Below are 23372 nucleotides of genomic sequence, written 5' to 3'. Positions count from 1 at the left end.
AACAAATATGCAATTTAAGTCAACTAAAACCAATTAAATAAATATTAATTATAAATTTGGGGGTCATGCAAATCAAGTCATCAGAAATGCTATGACTCCTAAACCTGCACCTAAAATAAACCTAGTGATTAACCTATTGATTTATTTGTCAACTAAGGTATTAGCACATGGTTCACAAACATTGGTCCACATACACTGTAATACATTGTGATTCTGGAGAGTTCTGGTCGCTAGATTACAGATGATAAAAAATATACAAAGTTAAAACATGATGGCAGAACACAAGCACAGCGATTTTGGTTGTAATGCCTTTTATACTGCAGGTGTGCAAGTTCTATTAGGCAAGCAAGGATCATCTAATAGGATTCATGTAATTTTCGAAGCCACACGATTTTACATGAAATAAATGTCATTTGGAAAATTGAATAAAACTTGTTAAAGCTTTTTATTCAACTTGCCAGGCCAAATGTGTATGTCAAATGTGTACTGTGTATTTTTACAAAGGGGATGTGTAAACATCACTCAGCACCTTTAAAGGTCTTTAGCACTTCGACCAGGATGTGAGATAATGCTGTAGGGCTGCAGGTCTCCGTGGTAACACCCATACCCATTCCCCTAGGGACCTTACACACATACACATACTCACTCCCCTAGGGACATTACACACCTTCTGAGACTGACGAAATGTGATCTCTCCCATAATTAGAGAGAATCCAAGACTGTGCAAGCTTGTGGCCACCAAAAGACAGCAGGCTTGTTGCTCACACCACAACTGAGGAAAGACTTGATCCTACACATTGAATGAAGTCTAAAAATGAGTAACTAGCAAATAACAATTTTAACAGTGGGCCAGGAAGCAGAAATTAATTATGCTACTGGCAAAACCTCAAAAATGATCACTGGTGATATTAAATGACTTTTGCATTTAATAGGACAAAAGCACAAAAATTGTACTTGGAACAGAAGCATGGCTGACATGGCAACAGAGATGTAGCACTGTTGCATAACTTGAATCTTTGGTATAGCAATAATATGAATATCTGTGGTGGGTGAGTGCGGCTTTGGCCTTGTGCTTGGTGTTAGATGGGCATACTGTACATACATTTTCCATTCTCAGAGAATCACGCACAGCACTGCCTCCATCATATTTAATAGCAAAATGGGTGCTCTGATTTTAATAACTATAAAGACAGAGACAACAGTAATAAAGGTCAGGTCTAATTTTTTTTTTATTTTATCCACCACTTATTTACAAATAGGAGAGAAAATCCTCACTACAAATCTGAAAACCGCATTAGAAGCATTTAGAGTTTCATGTTACTTTGGGTGGAAGAAATGTGTCTCTGGCTGCAATCGTTACATGTCCAGGTAGTGTGGGGTTAGAGGGCAATAACGAATGGGGAAAAGTTAGGTAGGTCCAGTGGCATAGGATTCATTTCAACTTTGGGGATGAGACACTGCTCACACCACCCAACCTACCACATTACATGAGTAGTGTGAGGAGGAACACTTCACCTGTGGGTAGGTCTGAAGTGGCCTGAGGCGAAAAGGAGTCCCACGACCAGATTGTCTGATATTTTGATATCTGTATGCAGTACATGTGCTCATGAGTCCTTGATCTTAGAAAAGAGTTGAGTCTGATACTTTCAGTGATAATGAGATAAAGCAAACGAGGTCCGCAGTGTCAGCTCAGCTGGAAGAGTGGGGCCTGGTGAAGCAGACATCAGTAAGTTAACAGTTCCTAGACAATTAACATTCTTATTTGAGGATCCTGCCCAGCTATATGGAGTATTAAAAGAGCCCAAGGTGCATTTAAAAGCATTGGAAAGGTCTCTGGGCCAGCATTTTTACCCACTGTCATAGTCGCCTTCATAAATTAAACATTTGTATTGTTTTTGTTTACAGTATTTCTTGCCACTATAGTTTTCATACTTAATTCACAGATTCAGTTCAAATATTTTAAAACTCAATGGCTGAATTACCAGGCTACTGGGACTATCATTTTTAATTTAAAGCTTTAATTTATCTAACTAAATTATTTCTTTCACACAGGAACAAGAATTCTGAAGAAGTAAAATATTTGACAGAGCCTGTAACTGTTTAACTATGTCCATCCAACATAAACTGGATGGATTGGGCTCCTGCGTCCCAGCACTCTGCTGAAGTGAAGGCATTTTGAGAAGCATCATTATTCACTGACACCTAACTGAAAACAGAATAACATATACTGTTTGCATTTGCGTAACAAGGATAAGGGCGTTCTCACAAGTGTCAGTCATTTAGTTGCAAAGAAGGCCACTTCTGGTGATTGATCGGCATAGCTCTGCCACAGAATATGCTTAATGGGTGAGCAATACACTTACTAAACACGCACTCTTTGTTCTGAAGCCTGCATCTCTGGCTGAGCCTGAATCTTAAATGTCACTGAGTTATTTAGGATTTTTACATCTGTTTTAAATTGTAAATGTCAAAAACTGAAATCTCCCATTACACATTGTCTGTGCATGTAAGTATGCTGACCCATCCCAATACTTTCTAAGATTTGGATGCATTATGTTTGTGGGCATCAAAAGTGAAAATGTGAAGACATCTTTTGTTTCTGTCTGTCTTAAGTCCAGGAAAGAAGAGTAAGGTTGATGATATGTCCTCAGCTGAAAAGATGTTCAGCTATTGACTTTAATAAACATTTTACACTGCCACCTACTGTTAGCAATAAGATTTGGGCTTTGGGATCAGAGAGGGAGTTCAGTCTCTGTTTGGCAGAAAGCGGCTCAACGTCATCTGGAAATGGCGCGTATTGGCAAGTGGTAATTGATTGTGGTGCTAAGCGTGGCAGGTACTCTGGACTGACAATTACAGTTAATAAATGTTTTGTGGACGATTCAACCGACAGTTAGCTAGCTCTGACTTTCCCAGGATGCTATGTCACGGTAACAGTAATAGTATCTTGAGTTTAGATTATAGTAGGCTAGGGCAGACAGTTGATGAGAACACTAAGTTTAAAAAAAATATTAAAGAGGATGTTATCGGTGTATGTTCATGTTATCGACACAATCAGTGAAATTAAGTCTATACGACAAAAGTAGGCTTGTGGTGTTTTCATTTATTAGCTATTCATAATTGCTTAGTCTGTAACCATTAGTAGTTAAAATACATTAGAACTAGGTGAAAGATCTGATAACTACCATTATAGCTATGCGGAATTGAAAGTGATTTTACCAGCCATTGGCAGCTACCTCTCTGGAGTGGTACCACACAATTAAGCAACAGGTTGTTCAACTGCCCCTCATGTCTAATCACCACGATTGGCACCAGCTTTCCTATTCTCCTAAGGTAAGTGCCACTAACAGGGGAATGTTAGCTGAGTGGCACCAGCCTTTCACTCAAGACACTTTTTAAACTACGGCCACTCGGCTGTTTTAGCCATAGCTACACCATTGTCAAGACCTAAAAGTGACGATTTTAAGGATTTGTGGAAACAGGTTATAACATTTGTTAGGTTAAGTGGGTGCTCTGCTGGGTGAACAATTCTAGTTAGCTCTCCTTTAATTATGTGATAGTAACAACAGCTCCAATTTAGATTATAGGCTTTGTTGTGGGACATTACTACAGTGGAAGAATGAATTAAAAGGATGTGTTATCGGTGTATGTTCATTTAATTGAAACCATTGGCATAATTATTAAATCCACAATTAAAGTAGTTTGTGTTGGTTTCATTTATTACCTTTTGTATAATAATTTGAATACTTAACAGGCCACCAGAACATTTTATTTGATTATTATGAAAACTCCTTGTGATGAATTATGCAATTTCTTTATTTTGTAAACATGGGTTTAGTGGTGAATGACATTCCAAGAAGTATATTTTATTTGTAGTGCCCCTGAATTTCGTTGTTAATGTTTAAAAGAATGTCTTTGAATAACAGATGACCCAAAATAGCACACACTGTGGAATCCAATTTAAAAGTCTCAAAAAAAAAAAAAAAAAAAAAAAGTTTCACAAGGGAATCTTCAAAGGCAGTAAATGTAATGCAGTGGCAGAGAAATAAGTCCAATTGCTGGATTCCAAAAACCCTGTGAGACATCTTCCTGCACTGAAGTAGACTTGCACACTTAAATTCAGTGTCCCAGCAATTAAAGTGATATGAGCAAACGGCAACGTGTGCTAGCTAAATTAAGTAGTTACTATTGTTAAAAAAGTCATTCATTATTATTGAAACTCAAAAGTACAGAAAAAGTGCTTTAGGTTCTGATGATTCGATAATATAAACAGACTGTTTACCACAAACTAGAGCTGGTGAACCTGTCAGACATGTTATGTAAATGTCACCACTTCTGGTCTGAATAACAGTTGATCCAGCATGTGTTCAAACTAATTAACACATATGTGATATCTGGCAAGCCCCACATATCGACATCATGGCCCTATCCTTTGGGACATCATTTGAACATATCAGATGCGGATGACTTTCAGGGGCTGCTGCCACTGGAACACAGCATTCTGCTAAACTCAGAGCTAATAATTTACAGCTAGCTAGTTAAGCATTACATGCAAACACTGTGATCCCACAGCAAGGGGTCAGTCTGTCTTGCATGTGGCAGCAGGACGTGGCCGCTATGCCATCAGAAAATGGCACGTATTTGCAGGTGCCACTTGACTCTGGCACCTGCATCTATATAAAAACAACCGAATGAGTGACTGCTCATCGGTCACTCAACTTTGCTAGCCAGAAGTGCGATTTGAAGGATTTGTGGAAATGTATATAGTACAGGGCTCATATTAGTTTTCAGCATATCCTAAAGCTTTGTAGGTCATTGCATTAGAGGACAATGTAGTTAAAATCCTGTGTCGACTGAACTTTTGCAGGCCACTTGTCAACCGAAGTGATTTTCAAGTCACTTCTATTAGAAATAGTCATGCTCTACACAATTAAAACAATTGGTGTTTACATCTACCTGATACAATCTGAATTAGAGACTGGAGTATGTTAAAAACCAGAAAAGCAGAATTGTTTAAGACATCTTTCTTTACTTATGTATTCTAACAGAAGTAATACAAATCAATATTTAAATAAAAACAAGTAGACAATAACTCCTTTTGAAAGTGAGAGCGCATTTTTTATACGTTTTTTCACTTATCGTGCAGAATTTTAACTTGGCAATACACAGATCCATCATTGATGCTATCAGTGACAAGATACCACCATTTACAAGATAAACAGCAAATAAATCTAATGCAGGTACTTTGTCTGAACAGAACTATGAAACCATGCATCAGACATTGCTACCAGCACTATTGCTGTACATTGATGACTCTAGGCACCCAGAAATGAGAGTGAGGAAAAAATAAATAAATAAAAATGTATGTTTACTGTTTCATCTAAATATCTGAATGTCTATCTTTTTGGAGTGTGGCACTCAACTGGATACAACTGCATGATTTTCAGCCCATTTCAGGACAACAGACTTTATTCTATGAACCATTGGGGGGGGGGGGGTTACATAGCTGTTAAGTTTTGAAATGAAATGAAAAATACTAGAATAATTCGTTGTTTTACTATGTCTGAAATCATATCCCTTCACTCTCCAACATGGTTTTCTTTCATACATACAGACAGATGATACATAGACAGTATTCCATACATACAGACTTCCATACATAAAGACAGTTTACATCATATGGGAGTTCATATGGGAATGTCGAGAACATGTACAGAAAGAACACAAAATACATTGCGAGTGTTCTTCTATAGTGCACCTGTGCATGCACAGCTTCTCAAAATGCCTGCCTAGCAAGTGCATCAGTTCCGGTTTTAGAGGAAACAAATAAATTAAATGCAGAGCAGAGAGAGGGGAAAAGAGGACAGAAAGGTTTCTTCATTTGGTGGAAGCCCAGATGATGAGGCTGAGAATAATGATCACTGCAGAGAACACCATAACCAGGACACACATCTTCTTACGGGACTTTTGCTGAGGAGGTACATTTAACAAAACATGAGATGTGGCTCATATCCAGCACGTCCTGTCCCGTTGTTTAACGCCGATGACAAGAGAGTACTGCTACAGTTCATCTTACACATACCTCTGGCCCTTACCTGGTAATAGGCTGCTCTCTGAAGCTGCTCAGCGCCCCGCTCCACATGCACTTCTGCACTCTCCACATTGGCTTCAATGCTATCTGTAATAACAGCCATATAGAAAGGATTTTAAAAGATAACTTGGCTGTCTTATGTAACTATACATATATAACATCAGAGCACTAGCTTGCAATACTGCTTACCTATACATGTTTCCCACATTAGTTTTAATGCTAACATAATGGGTAACCATCATCAGACAAAAGGATTCCTTTCTGTTACACATGTGCCTCCATATACATATGTAATGAGTAACATGAATATTAGTTGAATTATTAACTACATCTTAGGGTAAATGAAGACAGTTACATTTACAGCATTTAGCAGAGCAATTTACTCTACATATTAATATGATAAATTAGTATTTCTAATACCTTGCCCTACCTGCTCTACTTGGGGAGCTTATTCTACAGAAAATTCCTTTCAGTGACAAAGCAAATAAGTGTGAGAATCCAGGTTATAGTCCAGATTTAAAAAATGACTAAATAAATGCATGCATTTCCCAAGAAACTTAAATTGCATTCCATAATAATATTGCTGGCCCGGTGACTGGCTGAACTCACCAATCATCTCCCCTTGGTCATGGATCATCACTGCAAGGTCTTTAAAGATCTGATTTACATCCATTATGTCAGACTACAATGAAAACAAAGTGAAGAAAGTCGAGAAAGAATAAGGAAAAAAAAAAAACATTCAAATACAATACACATCAATTCACCACCCACTTTATTTAAAAACACCTACCTGGCACTGACATACACTCCTATCTTTAAGGTCCATTTAATAGTTTTACAGTTACAAACTGAAGTCCAGTTTCTGGCCTCCTTCTAGCCTGTTCATCATTGGTTTTATTTCTGACCAAAGAACAACTGCTGCTCAGTTTTACTTTGATTGGTGGACCATTGTCAACACAGCAGTGAGAAAGACAGTAACATAATAATAGGTGTTGTGTTAGCATGAGTGTATCAGATACCGCAAAGCTGCTAAAGTGTTTATACTTGTTGGTATAACTCAAGAGTTGAGGGTGATCTGTCCTCTAGTGGTCAATGCCTTCATGTCAATGCATAGCAACAGACTCGCTGCAGTCACTAACTGAGCACCTACACACAAATGTAGTAACGTGGGCAGCAAATTTACAAAAATTTAAAATGTGGGTTTTTGGGGTTTTTTTTTATCCATCACTCTCTCATTCACGGCTATGTCATTTGATCAGAGAATTGAGATATTTCCTTATATCCCAGTTGTGACATGGCCAGGTCATGACAGCGAACACATTTTTGGGAAACTATTTTCATGACATAATACAGGCAAATTACAGAACCTGTAAAGCACTATAACTTTCATTCTAAAGCACAACTGTGCCAAGAACAAGATCAAAGAGCCTGAGATAACTAGTCCCATATTTTGCTTTGGGTGTGGGTGCGTGCATATTCCCAAGTGCTGCTGGGAAAAGATGGGTGCAGAGTGCAGGAGCTTGACCTCCAGCTGACGGATGTTGGTCTCTCTCTCCTTAATGAGCTCCAGATCCTCTTCAGTTATCTCTGCCTCTTCTGTCTGCTGTACTACCTGACGGAGGTCATCATTACTGCAGACAAACACAGTTATACCTTGTAATCTCTGTTTAACTATGGGTTCATAGGAAAATTCATAGCTAAGTCCTTGTTATGCAAAAATATGCTTTTATATACTTATCAAACGAAACAAGCTGTTCATCACGACCTCCATCTTCAGCCTGCATTTAAGCAAACGGGAAGAAACGCTGTACTGAAGCTGTAACATAACCTTATCTGGTAGAAATATATATTTGCACTGGAACTGTTTTCTAGTAACAGCACTCAAAATAAAATGCTATAAAATACAAGACAGTTTATTGCATCTCTTAATTATCCCCACGCATCATCCCTGTTTAAATGTATTTTTGAACTCCAACCTCTTTGCGCTAGATAAGGACACATTTCTGAGTAGTCAACTAAAGCAATGTTATAAGCAATTTCTTGTTGCGATCACAATATGTTTCAGATCACTGTAAGCACTACTCAGCATGTATCCCACAGAGAGGAGGCGCTCAGTAAGACGGCTTACTGAGAGACGGGAGCCTGCTCTCGCTCTGGCCACAGACTCCTTCTCCTTTTCTGCTGCACGACGCTGCACTGCCTGGAAGTTGTTGAGAGCCGCAGAGAAATCGTTCATCAGACGGTCCTTCTGGATCTTCTGCTGTCTCTGTGAAGGAGAATTGAAATAAGGTAAGCTGTGTGGATCAAGTTCATTTTCATAAGGTAAGCTGTGTGGAGCAGGTCCATTTACATAAAGCTAGCTGTGTGGAGCAGGTCAATTTACATAAAGCTAGCTGTGTGGGTCCAGTCGATTTACATAAAGCTTGTAACAATCACACAAAATAATATTTACAATATCAACAATTTTTGTTGAGCACATACACCGTAAGGAGAAGGCATATTACAGGTGTTCAGGGCTCGTCCCCTTTATGAGCAGATGACTGTAGCTGGGCCTGATCACCCAATGAAGAGGACAATTGTGAATGCATTGACTGTGAAATAGGGGATCCCAGGAACCAGGAAGAAAAAACAAAAAAAACCAAAACTTTTTTCAGGACACACGGAACTAGCAGGTCGAGGGATTTCACTTGGGAAACCATTCGCATCTTCTCGCTCCACTTTCGCTCAGTGGAAACATACCTGGAGGTGTATGATATTTTTTCCTTACCCCGGGGTATTAATGACTATTAACGGAGTTTGCTGAGGGATTTACGAACACCAACACCTATCGACCAAAGAGGACCTCTGGGTTGAGCTTTGAATTAGAAAAAAAGAGACCGCCAAGTCTCCTCCATGGTTTACCTTGCTCACTACTCCCATATTATGAATGCTTTTACCACTGACATAGTGGTGGTGTTGTGTGAACTCATATTCTGTTAGGTGTATTTATATAATGATACTACTTGTAGGGATTGTTGTGGCATACATATGGTGATGGGTATTATTCAATTTCATACAGTTTTGTTTGTGTATTTTTGAGAAAGTATTCACAAAATAGTGCTAGAGTGTTAGCCACACCCCCTGACCTTGTTTGTGGAAGAGTCCTGGGGAAAACAGGGCGAATGTCACAAGCTAGCTGTGTGGGTCACATCCATTTTTCACACCTCTACTCTATATTTCTTTACCTTTTACATATCAGTGTTCATCCACATAGATATAATTATATAATCCTTATATAATATGCCACCATAACAAAGAGACACAATTATATGTACTAAATCTGAACAAAAAAGACAATTCAAACAAACACACCTGTTCAGAGGGGGAAATAGGCTGAGGGAGACTGCCCAGGTCCTTCAGGTGTTTGTTTGTTTCCTTGGCCAATTGATTTGTGTAGTGTTGCATCTGCTGACTAAGAAAACAGAACATGTTTAGAACAACAGAAATGACAAATCATGAATCTGAGTGAAACTGAACATTGAAAACATGAATAATTATCCACACAAAAGGTATATTTTGGAAAAGCTAAGGAAAGAGGAGAGGAGTAAGAATGTAAAAGAGACTGAAATTAGGGAAAGGTTCATTTTTACAGTTTATCCTGTAGTTCACTGGTGTCCTGTCTCGTGCCCAGTTGGTTCACCATGCTTTTGATCTGTGCCGCTAGAACAGACAGACAAAATTAAAACTGGGTTCTAAATGACGAAAAAATGTACTCTAACATCTGGTGGAGTGTGAAGTGTTGAACCCAAGAGCTGAATCTCCTAAAAGCACACTAAGGCATCATAGAAATAATTGCAAGAAACCAAAAGTATTTCTATATAAACAAATGCGTAGTTTTGAGAAAACATCTTAGCTGGGCCCCTAAATTTTACCTCAAAGCAACAGCTGCATTCTGTTCATAACAAGAAACAGATTTTTGTTGCTGTGACAAGAATAACAAACGACACTTCCATGGTATTTGCTACAGATCTGTATGCCAGAAGTAAAACAAGGAAGTATTTTTTAATCAATTTATTAACTGTTTAAATAAATATTAATTGTTTAAACAGTTTATTAGTATATATTATACACTCCTGGGCAAAAAAAGTCCAAACCCAAAATTAAATTTAATGATCCTAACAACAAATTATTGTTTAGAAATTTAGCAACCAAAAAAATGCACTCCTGATACCTGTGCCACCATTTGCTCGTCACTGCTCATTGCTGCAGTGAACTGTTGGGGGGAAAATCTGGAAACTGGGAAATTCATTTAAATATTATTCTTTTACACAAATAAAATCATGAAAAAAATGTAAATGTTTTAATATCAAATTCAAATTGACAATTTTCCTATGATTTGCTGTTGTGACCATTAAAGGCTTAATATTATGCAATTTGGGGTTTGGCCCATCTTTTGCTCAGGAGTGCATAATGGGTATATTGATGACATTTTCATCTTTATTTATGCATTGTAGGGCTATTAAGCAGGAGCTCAGTAACTTCCCTATGTACTGGTTCATAGTGATACAACGGACTCTGTAGTATTTCTGCCCTTCCCTCCACCCCCAGAATCCTTGGTATCCAAGATAAAGACTTTAATTCATGAAGATTACAAAATGTGCAAAAAGTAATAAACATTAATACTATTTTGTTCAATTACTGGGTAGCCCAACACTTCAGATGCATATCAAAAAACAGTACAAATCATTTTGTGACTAATTAAACAAGGAAGAACGGGTCATAATGGGTGTTTTATGCTAATTCTATTTGCAAATTGTCTTTTTTAAGTATTACCATCACATCAATATAGGAAGCCCACAGTGAATGTGGACACTAAATATACTTCAAAAACTCACTGTTCTGCGTGATCTTCTGAATGTTGGAGCTACATGTCTGTATGAGACTGCTGAAGTCCCGCGGTGGAGTGCGGTATTCTGTATTCCCGTATGACATGGCCGGTTTTTGACTGACAGGCTTTTTCAGTCCTGAGAGAAGTACTTAGGAAGGGCTGGAGCAGTTAGTGTGCTGGTGTCTGCAAATGCTGAAAAGACAAATTCACTGTAAACCACTCCTGAAAAAAGCTGAGTAGCAAGGCTGATTTCCTGGACATTCCTTTCATAACCTAGTATTAGTCAATAAATCTAACATTTCTAACTATATAATGGGCACTATTTGTATATAGGTGCTAAATTATGAAGAACGTCACTTTACAGCAAACACGGAAAAAAGATCCTGAAGCAAGAATATATGGTGCAAGAACGATTAACAAACTTTCACTCGTATATTTGTCTGCATATTAATAATTAATTAAATTTGATTTTCTAGGTTATGAAAACCAAAATGAGAAATGCTTGTCATTCGTCATACGACCTTACCCATTTAGGATATACAAATACTACTCAGATTTTATAAGTTCATTATAGCTCCATTAACTGATCGGGTTTATGCAAAACCAGATTTTTCGTTGATTGAGATCATAACCATAAACGGCAATTAGTTCGCTAGCTAATTTAGATAAAGTGAACTCCCAGTGTCCTGTGATAGCCAGTTAGCTATGATTACACGCTAGCTAGTTAGCAGTCTCCTAAGTCAAATTACAAATTTCTTACACATCAAGCTAGCTAGCTTGTCAGCTATTTTCATTAGCCTAAGCAAAGGTAATGTTATCTTATCGAACTTTGGACATCTAAGCCGAGCAACAGTGATGACGAATAACGGAGCTCTTCAGGTTACGAATCGTTACACCCTTGGTGTCATTCCCAAAATAGCTGCGAACAGCTAGCTAGCTAGCTAGCTGGCTGGCCAGATCGCTATGAACTACACCACTATAGCTGGCCAACTACTGCGAACTACAACTGAGTAAGATTAAGATCACGAAGTCAATTCCAGTGTTTACTCAGATACGTATTAATTTGTCTACCCAAAGTAATCGATCATTTTCTAGTTAGCTAGCTAATGCTAGCCAAGTAGCTAACCAAACTAGCTAAACAAGCTTAACAGGGTTGGCAAAGCCGACTAGCGTAGTTTGTCATTTAGCTGGCTAATAATCTCTGGCAAAGTCAATGCAAACCTGCATACGAACCAGACACTATAAACACATGCCACGTTGTGAATAATAATAGCTACTTCTCTGAAATAATCTTACTTCTTACTAGGCCCTCCTTGAAGACATCCGTTCAGGCTGTTTTCTTTCCCCGTCAGAGCGCTACCCCTAGGCTACGTCATGGTATTAACGTTTGTAATAGGCCAGAGCCACGGCTTCATTAAATGAGAAACCGTTCCTGTAAAGACCTTTCTATCAAAAATAAAACACGGGAAACTTCTGAATGATTCTACAAAAATAGGAAGAAAGGAAGGAAAATAAATCGAATTAAGCGACGCTGTGAATTTTAAGCAAGACAATGTATCTTATTGTGCTATTTTACCCGTACCGACTAGCTAGTTAAATAGGCAGAAATTAAAAGGTGACTATATATAACATGAATAAAACACATATAAAAAGTATGGATTTTGACAATATAGAGCCTTTACTCAAACTAGTGTTTTGGGACATGAGGTATGGCAGTGAAATGTTATTATCTACATTTTTTTTTTTTTTTAAAAAGGAAAATTAAAAAATAAAAATAAAAATGGCCTGATTGATTGATTTAAAACAGGCTGACACACTGACACCATCATAGCCAACAGGGTTCAATGTGTCAAAAAGTGTCATAGTCAGCACACATGAATCATTAAGAAAAATGCAATTTGGAAGTAAAATCTAGGTATTTGGACAACTGAGAGCCCATCAAGTACTAGGTGATAAGTAATTTTGGGTGTATGGCCTAAATTAATCTTGTATGGCTCAGAAATAGTTTTGTGAATTTTATTTTATTTATAATACTGTCATAGTCCAGACTATTTAGTCAGTTTATCCAAGTTTTAAAACACTACAGCTTTCATGAGGTGACATTTCAGATTTCACTTGTAGTTTACTGATGTCTCACAAGGCAATGAAATGTAAAAAAATAATGGCTCTTACTAATGTGTCCCTTTTTCTGCAGCAGTTGTAAAATTTCCAAAATTCCAATATCTTCATCTCCCATAAACTTTGTTATTTGTTGTGACAATCATCCTATTATTATAGAAAAACACATTGTTTCATCATCTCTGTTCAAAAAGAATAAATATATGCTAAATATTGTACTACTGACATTAAAAGAGCATACATTTGCAAAAAGTTTTAAACTTCACAATGATTTTTTGGACATCTTATAGTGATACTAAAACATATGTCAATGAGATTTGTGAAATAATTAGTCAGCATCTAATTTAGTGTTAATGTACAAAATAATGAAATGGTTGAAATTTTCCATTTATGTTCAAATTATGCAGTAACTCTTTTGAAATACATTTTCTATATGATAGAGTCCTGAGAGAGAACACACTAGGAAATGATCAATTCAATCTCAGTAGTTAGGAGAGCAATAATGAAATTCTTATTGATTTAATTATTGACCAGTATATATTGTTACTAATTAGTAAACACAAAAGTGATTTTTTTGGCAGTCCCAGCTACATCTGTTAGCCACAAATTAAATATCCTATGTTATCAGAAAATAGAAACTCTTACAAGAATACCCAAACATAAAAAGGACTGGTGGGATTACTCAGCTGTCATTATCTCTGTAAATACTCAGTTCACTGGATGTTAATCATTCTCTACTTGAACCGCACTCAAAATGTAAATAACACAATAATTGTACAGGCTCAATGTATGGATATGCTAAACATGTATGATAGGGATTTAGAAAGAATATAATAAAGGCTACAGCTTTCTTTAACCAAGTATTTTGCTTTTAAAGGAAATTTAGCAACAGTCAAATTATGATTTTGGAATTGAAAACATAACAGCTTTTCCATTAGTCCATTTGGCCCAGTATTATTCAGTTTACACACCTGCCACCTCCTCTAAAACTCTGCCACCTCCCCTCAACCCCTGACACTTCCCTTCAATCTCTACCACCTACTATTCCAGTTCTTTTCCTGGAATCTCCACACATGTAAACCAGGCACCGATCACCGGTTTTGGAGGTAGGCAAGAAAAATAAATAAGTAAACAAACATTTTTTTTAAATGAGGCAGTGGCAGGGTAATAGCATAAGAAGAGACCCACCAAAGCTGGAGCTTGACCAATACTAGAAAGGCATATGAGAGAAGGAGGCATCACACAACAACAATGCCCAGTGGTTAGAGAACCTGAGAGCTGACCACAGCAACCTGTGTGAACACGGTCCAGTACCCATCACACTAGAAGACATCCAAGAAAGGGTCTCAAGTTTGAATAACTGGACAGCTCCAGGCCTTTGACAAAGTGCACAGCTAATGGCTGAAGAAGCTGACTGCTTTTTCTTGAGCACCTGGCAGCATAAATGAACCAGCTGCTAATGGATGGAATCTACCCTGAATGATTAATTGAAGGCCAGACAGTCCTGATCCTGAAGGACTAGCAGAAAGGGGCAGTTACATCCAACTGCTGGCCGATAACTTGCCTCTGCACAACATGGAAGCTCCTCTCAGGCATCTCTGTAGCTGAGTAGGCACATGACTCAATACATGAGCGGGGCCCAGAAAAGCATTGGCAAGAACACCAGAGGAGCCAAGCACCAGCTACTGGTAGAGAAAAAAGTCATTCGAGACTGTAAGACAAGACAGATCAACCTGTGCACCACCTGGATAGATTACATATAAGCCCATGTTTCAATGCCCCACACATGGATCCTGGAATGCTTGAGGCCTTATAACATCAACAGGACTCTAAGAGCTTTAATCAAGAGCTAAGTTGGGCTGTGGAAGATTACCCTATAGGCCAAATTCAGGCCAAGAGTACAAGTCACCGTCAAGTGCAGGATTTATCAATTGGATGCCCTGTCCCCATTGCTGTTCTGCATTGGCCTAAATCCCCTCAGCAAGATCATCACCAAGAGTGGCTATGGATACCGTCTACGGAATGAAGCAGCCATCAGCCATATCCTGTACATGGAATATATCAAGTTGTATGCCAGAACTGTATGAGACATTGACTCACTAATCTATCTCAAAAGGACAGACGACATCGGAATGTCATTCAGCCTGAATAAGTGTGATCAGTGCTTACATGGAGAGGGTAGGTAGCTCTAACAGAGGGGCTCACACTACCAAAGGTAATATAACAGATGTTGAGGCCAGCTTCAAGTACCTTGGAATCCTACAGGCAAATGGGAATCATGAAGAAGCCAAAAGGAAAGCAGTAACAGCCAAATACCTACAAATAGTGAGGCAAGTCCTGAGAAGTCAGCTGAATGGGTGAAACTATCTGAGCTATCAAAACCTATGCTCTGCCATGGGTTGCCTAAGGAGGAGTATAGAACAACTGACATCAAGACAAGGAAACTTCTCACAATGCACAGGTTTCATCCAAAATCAAGTCCTCTCAGACTATATACTAAGTGGAAATATGGGGCCGAGGACTAGTCAGCGCCACTATCCAGGATGAAACAACCAAGATCCAGGAGTACACCAGGATGATGGCCCAGGTGATTAGTGAGTATTGCAGACAGCAGAAACCCAAGGAGGATGGAAATGAAGAGGAGCAGGGACCATAATGGGAGGATAAACCCATGCATGGTATGTACCACCAGCAGCTGAAGTGGCTGATATGGAGAAACCCTACCAATGGCTAAAAAAGGATGGACAGCACAGAGGCACTAATCATGGCAGCACAGGAACAAACTCTGAATATGAAATCAGTAGAGGCTTGGATCTACCACACCAGGCATGACCCCAGATGCAGGCTATATAAGACACCCCTGAGACAAACCAGCACATAACAGCAGGATGCAAGATGCTAGCAGGCAGAGCATACATGGAATGCCAAAACCAACTGGCTGGCATGGTATACAGAAACACCTATGTGAAGTACAGGCTGGAAGTTCCAAGGTCTAAGTGGGATACACACTTAAAACGTGGTGGAAAATGACCGTGCTAAGATCCTGTGGGACTCGTTGTGACAAAACATAGTTTGGATGCCAGACAGACTCGCTGGATTGTGAAACATCTTATAATATGGTATCGCCTGTCACCAATAAATCGTAGTGTGCAAACCAGAACGACTACGAGATATCGTGTTGTGTAGTGTAAACAGTGCAGCGCTCTGACGACTTTGAACGTCGTGTAGCGTGTCCGTGGCTATATTCAGCATGCTAGATATTTTTCGGGACTTTACGAGAGATTAGCGAGCCTTTCGGATCGTGTCACTGAACAATTCACACAACGATGGAGAGCCGGTTTGGCTCCGATCTGGAGCTTTTCTTGGCGACCTTAAAACCAGGGACAATCTGACCCAAGATCATTTCATGTCTCAAAACTGGCACCATGGTAGATTAAAATATACCTATGAATATCACTGAGTGTGTCATGTTTTCAGTTAGTTTTAACATATTAAATTACCAAGATCCAGACTAAAAAATAGGTTTTCCTTACAGTAGAAATACAGCCTAAACAGTTTGAATATTGAAATGACATTCTAAATTTGGAATAAATTGAAATAATATTTTAAAAATAAATATTGTAATTATATTTTAATCTAATTTTGCACTTACAATACCAGGATGAGAAACAAAATCAGTTCTCAACAGATTTATGATCATCAGTTAGTTCATCTCCGTGAACACTCCTTTTATGAATAAGGAACCAACTTCAGCCGCCGAATTAGAAGCTAAGAATAAGTAACCAAACGAATTGGAAGGTGCGAATATGTAACTACCTTCCGCGTCGTCTCATTTTTATTTATAAATGATTAAATCTGCCTCAATCTGGTTCATTTTTTGAACGCTGAATGATACGAGGTAACGTAAAAATTAATCGGGCCTCAACGAAACAGTTGTGTGTTTCCATCTTTATTCAGTAGCCTAACCTGATAGCAATCTGTTAACGGTCGCTAAAGCTACTCTACTGCGCTACTTCGATCACATACTAACTTCAAATGGCCCATGGGAGTGGACGTTTTTTTCAATTTTATTTTTCATTTAAAAATTTAAAAGCACAATGTAATATTTTAACTTAAATTTCTATCATAAAATAAAGTTTCAAATAACGCGGACGACCCATGCTGTATATATGTAGTCTTATGTGATGACCCGTATATGAAGGCCCGGACAGTAGAAGCAAAATTGCATTTTTGAATACAAATCAATGCATTAAGCGAGAAGACAGACAGCGAAAAACGTTTCAAAGCCCACAGTCGAGGTCGCTCACTACAGAAGTGCCCCTGACCACTTAAAAATACTACATTTATAGAAAATTACTACATTTATCGTGTTACCAGACTCTCTCTCTCTCCTCCGTTTTTTTAGTATCTTGTTTTGCTCACGTTTTTATACGTCAACATATAAAGTAAACTTGTGACATGCCTGTAGTGACAACGAAAACTAAAAATGATGAGACTCATATGAAGTAGGCTCTGAAAAATGGCCACGACTAGAAAAACGAGTCCTTATTTAAGAACCACGTGACTCATGTTGCTCTTCTAGCCAGTAGAAACTTACCAAAGTGGCCAAAATCAGTCCGAGTGTGTCAAGTCTGCCATGAGGGTTGTGGTGTCCTGTTTGCATGGCGGAAACGAAAGGTGTTGTAGAACATTTGCACATAAGGCTGTAGAACTCAGCAAATAACTGTATAGGTTACATATATATTTATTGAGGATATATTATTAGACATCCAATTTATCATCCCATTACCAAAAGACAAAAACAAAGAAAACTGTGCAAATGTGCATAAAGTGTTAACATAAATTCCATTATAAGAATATAATACAAAATTTGAGAACACTTGAAGGTGCGGTAATATTTTTAAAATGCATAAGTGGTGATTGAAACAAAGTATCCCATTCAAAGATAAAACAAAAGACAAGTGTTCAGTGGTTCATTGCAAACTTATTTTTCCCCATTCAAAAATTGGCTCTGGAAGGCAGCACTCTATGCTACAGGTGACTCCATCCCATGACTCTGGAGGCTGGCAGGAGCAGTTAATCAAAGCATCGTACAGTTCTTCACTCTTTTCCATAAACCTTCTATTGGTCTCCATAACATCCAACTCAGGATTTGGGTCTGAAAGAGTAAATGATTGTGGTAAGTGCTATGGTAATACATGACAAGCCATTTCAGTGCTTTTTCATTGCTGAAAAGCTACTTGTGAAAAAACAGTATCAAAGTCTGAATATTCAATCATTGCTAGGTCTATTAGGCATTCATGAGCTTAGTTAACCAGGAAAACTGATGTCTCCATACCAACCAGCAGAAAAGTGTCAGGTATGCTCATTTAAAAAGATGGCTTAATGTCTAAATATCTAGACACATATAATACTTCATGAAAAGTGTGGATTTTGTCATTCATAAGTGTGTGGTAATAAAATAAGAAGAACTTACACTCCAGACTGTCATCTTCAATCTCCTGATAACTCTGTTTTATGATTAGCAGTTAGTTAAATCAGGCTCGCAAGAACAAATTTCAATTCAGGACCAAACTATTTACACATAAATATATGAGTAGCAAAAGTAGTATAGCTAGTTTTCAGTTTATGAGCAAATTCATTCAAGTTAAAAAAATGATCTGGACTCTGAAGAAATTATTGTTGTCAATGTTCCAAACTGAGTACCTGTATCACGTCCTGAGAGTAGTTTGTGTAGTAGTAGTCATAGTTCATGGCACTCATGGTATCAAAAACCTGGCAAAAATATAAATGCTGATCACAGGTGTTGTAGCTCTCTGCATAAAAATTTGAAGATTGGCTCTCTGTGTCCTGTTTCTTATTCCTAGTAAAACACAGAGGATTAGGCAGATGACATCTCACTAGTATAATGAACAAACGTTAGTTTGCAGTAATTGCATAATATCCCATCAAACACAATCTACCACAGTAGTGTCTGTCTGTGACACCTATTATTGTGTACTGTGCAAATATGTGTAACGAAGGCAGCTTAAGATGACAGCTAAGTGAAGACTATAAGAAAAGTCTCAAAGGTTATGAAATTATGTGCAATGAAAATATAAACACTGCTATAACAATAGTACCATCAGACAAGACTGAAACACTCACAATTTATTGCAGGCTAAACTGAGACGCAATGCCCTCTTTCCTAATCCAACAGCACCCTGAAACTCAGCCAAGGCCCTCTTCTGGTCTCTCTGGCTGGTAAAGCTCACAAAACCACAGCATCTAAAGAAAATGAGATATCTAAGAATGTGGTCACAAATTGTACCATTTGTGCATCAGGTTTACTACTTCACTTTAAATATAAGACCAAAACCCACTTTACCAATATGTAAACTTAGCAAGTACAAAAATGGCTTACGGTTGGGGCATAATGGAAGGCAGAGTTTTAAGATGAGGTGATTTAAATAGCTCCTAATTCCAACAGTCCCGCCAAATCTGCCTCTGTCATATTTCAGGACTAAATGGCTGGAATTAGGAGGCTAGCAATTGTTTTAGCCTTTGGACTCACTTTGAGTAGCCTTCACTGTCCAGGACTATTTTCCCACCATAGCATGAAGGGAAGTGGTTGCAAAAAAACTCATACAGCATGCCATCATCTACATCTGGTGTAAGATCTGATACAAAGAGAGAGAAGGAGGGACTACAAAAAAAAAAAAGAGGTGAAACAGTTGAACGTGAAAGGTGTTCTGAGAGCTGTTTAGAATCACAACCCTTGACTATAACACACATCTAAAGAGTACCATGCACACGTAGCCTTGGCATATCACCAGCCACCCACTGCATTACATGAATGTAATCATCACATTTTATTTACACAGATGTTAAGATACAAAGGCATCTCTCACCTGTTGTCCTTCTGTGCCCCGATTCCTGTGGCCCGACTCAGTTTGAATCTTTTGGGCTATAACAACAAAGGTATTCAGACAACAGATACATGTTGAGTACTGAAGTACATTTGAAGTCTTTTATTTTTTACCGGCATAGCGCCAGGTATCGGCTTTCCGTTCACTTTGCGGAGGCATCTTTCAGCTGTGGCTTCATCAGCAAAATCCACAAAACAGTAGCCAGCAGGATCCCTTAAAGAAAGAAGTTAAACTTAATTTTCTCTCTCTCTCTCTCTCTCTCTCACACACACATTCATATATATATATATATATATATATATATATATATATATATATATATATATATATATATATATATAAAATATATGAATGTGTGTGTGTGTGTGTGTGTATGTGTGTATGTGTGTATATTCATTATATAAATAATGTAATGACATCACCATTATCATAATATATGCCCATAGATGTCTGATCACCCATTAGGCCCTTCTGAAGATCTTCTAAGACTTAGAATAGTCTAAGTGTGTTTATGTAACACAGCTACTACACCATGTACTGTCATCTACATGCTCACCTACGCTGTGATCTCTGGAAGTGTTTAATAAAAGCTTCAAGAAAACTTTCTTACCCAGTTTTTTTATTGCGAATTAACCTCACTTTCTTTACTGCTTCTCTCATTGTTGCAAACGCATGGACGATGAAATCTTCATCCATGTAAGATTCCAGCTAGCAAATCAATATTAACGTAACCATTTTTGAAGCTCTAGATTAAAAAAACAGCTTTGTTGCAACATTAACATTAGGCCTCTCTTCAGTATCACTGAAGAATAAACCTACTCTTTCGAAAAACTTACATTTCCCATCCAAAGAGTGCTCATTTTGCATTTGTATGCGTTCTGAAACATTTCTGGCCATTAACGAACTCCTAAATGTTTAATTACTTTATAATTATTTAAATAGGCCTACTTGCATTCTTATCCTCTGTTACTTACTATTTCCTGATGATTCAATGACTTCCTGCTGATTCCTTATTAGTATAGATTACGTCACATGAATAATTAACCACGTCTCTCACGTCTCAGAATTCTCAAATTACAATTTTTTATTCTGAAACAAAAACGGAATGCAAATAAATTTACAAAAAAATATTTGCCGAACCAAATAATTGCTCTGTAATTTTGTATTTTTTATTTGCAATTTTCATTTTTTGAAAATTTGCGTTTGTAACCCGTAAATAAAAGAACACGGGATTGTTCGAAATAGCCTACTACATACTGCATACTGCATGCTACACGGAGCATTTACTGGACACTGGATACTGGTCCCTGTAGCAGTATGCAGTATAGTATCCGGTATACAACAAACACAATCCATATTACGAGATCACGTGACCTTATGAAGGTTCCGCCCATTGGGTAAATATTTTTCATATGTCATTGCATGACCCGTGCTGGAACATTTGGCGGATTTATTTTATTTTATTTTATATTAATTAATTAATTCACTCATTCATTCATTAACAGAGAGTATTACATAGATATAATTATATCCATACCTACATAGCCTTTTAGCGTTCTTATTAATGACAAATTTTATACAATCAATATAATTAAGAAAGGCTGTGATGATAACATTGAAACGGGGATTGAAATGACGTTCATAAATGTGATGTTTAAATAGTATCAACAATAAACCAATAATATAGCTTTCATGGCAGGAGGTTTTCAATACAATCGACGGCTATACCTGTTAAATCCTTTTTAAAGGGAGTAGGATATTTACCCCTCGGGGGGACATTCTAAAACGTTTAACTAAGAAAAAGCTTAATGTACTAAAACTATGGTTTAATGTACTAAAACTATGACGTAGAAACATCAAACTTCTCTCATAGTTGGAATGGGGAGGAAAAAAGCTAGTAAATATGAATACTACATTATTCTTAGATTATATATATATATATATATATATATATATATATATATATATATATATATATATATATATATATATATATATATATATATATATAATCTAAGAATAAAGTAGTATTCATATTTACTAGTAAATATTTAATATTTAGCTTTTTTCCTCCAACCCATTGTAAGAAAAGGCTTAAAAGAACGATGTAGGCCTAAATATTACTACTTTGTTCTTAGGTTACAGGTTCATCCTTTTTGTAGTAGAGAGTAACCTGCTCATGACCAGTATTTAGTATTAATAATTTATAATCTCGTGAGAGCGAGAGCTTTGCAGTTGCTGTCCACGCGCTGCGCTAGCCTAGAAACGCCTTGATGACGACAGAGTTTAATCCGCATTGGCTAGAATATCCGTTATCATATAAACATGTACCCAGAAACTGTAATTAATATTTCACGTAGGCTGTTAGAATATTTAGTGCGTGTGGATATTATGCTCACATGCGAAGTTTAATTTTATATTCTTTAAATAAATGTTATATATTTGTATGAATCCCACGAAAGCTGCCACCTTGTGGGGAGCGACACGAAAAACTGTCCGACACGTGGGCTCCGTCCACCAGCCTGCGTTTTACAGTCAAAAATACAGCCTACTTTCTGTTCAGTTCTTGGTATTCCACTTTTTTTTAAAATCTCCCCTCTTGTCATTTCTGATCAATTTAAACTGTTCATCTGAAATTTAAATCAATTTAAACTGTTCATCTGAAATTTCTATTACTTACTAATAAGTAAGTATAATAAGTAATAAGTAATAGATAAGCAGAAGAAAATGGCGTATTTTTTGTTGAGTTTTGGAACTCTTACAAGCACAGCGAAAAAAGAAAAGGCTATTTCATGTAGTATTGTCCAAAGGTTTTAGGCGCCCAAGCAATTATAAGCTATTTATCTGGGCAATAATTTTTATTTGCTTGTAAAACACTGTATATACATTAAAATAAAAATGCAAATGAACATCATTACAAGTTCAAGATGCTACATTCAAGTGCATCACTTGCATTTTTGCCTAAAATAATTGGAATTGTAATTAGAATTAAAAAGAAAAACAAGCATGTAGCATTGTGGTGAATCTATGCTAATTACAAGTATGACATATGAAGGAGGGGGTGAAGCTACAGTTCCAGCTTCCTTTTTCACGGTAAGTTGATTTACAGATGGAACGGTCTACTTTTCTTTCTTGAGTGTTTGCTTACATTGAATATCTTGAATTGAATTCTGTTTTGTGGTCATTAAGAGCACTTCAACATTTTCTAGTTAACAGGACAGCCTCTAGGAGTTTGTTTATAGATAGGAACATTTAATAATTGTGGTGTTTAGGGCAACAGAAGTACAAGTAATATTAAACAATTTGCACCTGGGGTGATGGAAACTGCAGTTTTATTAGTAAAGCCTGCATCCTCAGTTATAATTTCATCATATTTCACAAGTAACCC

The 23372-nt window shown here is 37.4% G+C and overlaps 2 protein-coding genes across 3 annotated transcripts; both read right to left on the bottom strand.

Annotated features, from left to right (window-relative positions):
- Positions 1–5009: 5009 nt before the first annotated feature.
- Positions 5010–12344, bottom strand: stx12 (syntaxin 12). Of its 2 annotated transcripts, none has more exons than XM_035525622.1 (10): positions 12255–12344; positions 10966–11150; positions 9721–9790; positions 9443–9542; positions 8220–8357; positions 7826–7869; positions 7617–7722; positions 6701–6773; positions 6083–6178; positions 5010–5970 (listed from the first exon to the last, which is right to left on the bottom strand). In XM_035525622.1, the coding sequence occupies exons 2-10, from the start codon at positions 11060–11062 to the stop codon at positions 5957–5959; spliced, it is 738 nt and encodes a 245-aa protein (XP_035381515.1). In that variant the 5' UTR covers positions 11063–11150; positions 12255–12344; the 3' UTR covers positions 5010–5956. The 2 variants fall into 2 exon arrangements, with proteins under 2 accessions (XP_035381515.1, XP_026876520.1); XM_027020719.2 differs by having other exon boundaries at positions 6096–6178.
- Positions 12345–17863: 5519 nt separating this feature from the next.
- trnau1apa (tRNA selenocysteine 1 associated protein 1a) lies at positions 17864–20844 on the bottom strand. Its single transcript, XM_027020723.2, has 9 exons — positions 20821–20844; positions 20595–20692; positions 20098–20197; positions 19967–20022; positions 19630–19761; positions 19224–19343; positions 18783–18939; positions 18553–18586; positions 17864–18234 (listed from the first exon to the last, which is right to left on the bottom strand). Exons 1-9 carry the CDS (start codon positions 20842–20844, stop codon positions 18050–18052), a joined length of 906 nt encoding a protein of 301 aa, XP_026876524.2. The 3' UTR covers positions 17864–18049.
- Between the last annotated feature and the right edge of the window lie 2528 nt (positions 20845–23372).

Source organism: Electrophorus electricus, chromosome 4 (genome assembly GCF_013358815.1).
Source record: "Electrophorus electricus isolate fEleEle1 chromosome 4, fEleEle1.pri, whole genome shotgun sequence".
Lineage (NCBI taxonomy): Eukaryota > Metazoa > Chordata > Actinopteri > Gymnotiformes > Gymnotidae > Electrophorus > Electrophorus electricus.
The sequence above is the reverse complement of the archived record's forward strand: the minus strand, read 5'-3'. Positions and strand labels throughout refer to the sequence as shown.

Excerpts from the sequence above, each read along its gene's own strand:
- stx12 (XM_027020719.2), bottom strand. The coding sequence starts at position 11,062 with ATGTCATACGGGAATACAGAATACCGCACTCCACCGCGGGACTTCAGC. Across the intron at positions 7,723-7,825 it reads CAGCTTGTTTCGTTTGATAA|TAATGATGACCTCCGTCAGG; the intron begins GTATATAAAAGC and ends GTTTGTCTGCAG. Across the intron at positions 5,971-6,095 it reads AGAGAGCAGCCTATTACCAG|CAAAAGTCCCGTAAGAAGAT; the intron begins GTAAGGGCCAGA and ends GTACCTCCTCAG.
- trnau1apa (XM_027020723.2), bottom strand. The coding sequence starts at position 20,844 with ATGAGCACTCTTTGGATGGGAAAT. Across the intron at positions 20,693-20,820 it reads GCACTCTTTGGATGGGAAAT|CTGGAATCTTACATGGATGA; the intron begins GTAAGTTTTTCG and ends TTGATTTGCTAG. Across the intron at positions 19,344-19,629 it reads GACAGTGAAGGCTACTCAAA|ATGCTGTGGTTTTGTGAGCT; the intron begins GTGAGTCCAAAG and ends CATTTTCTTTAG.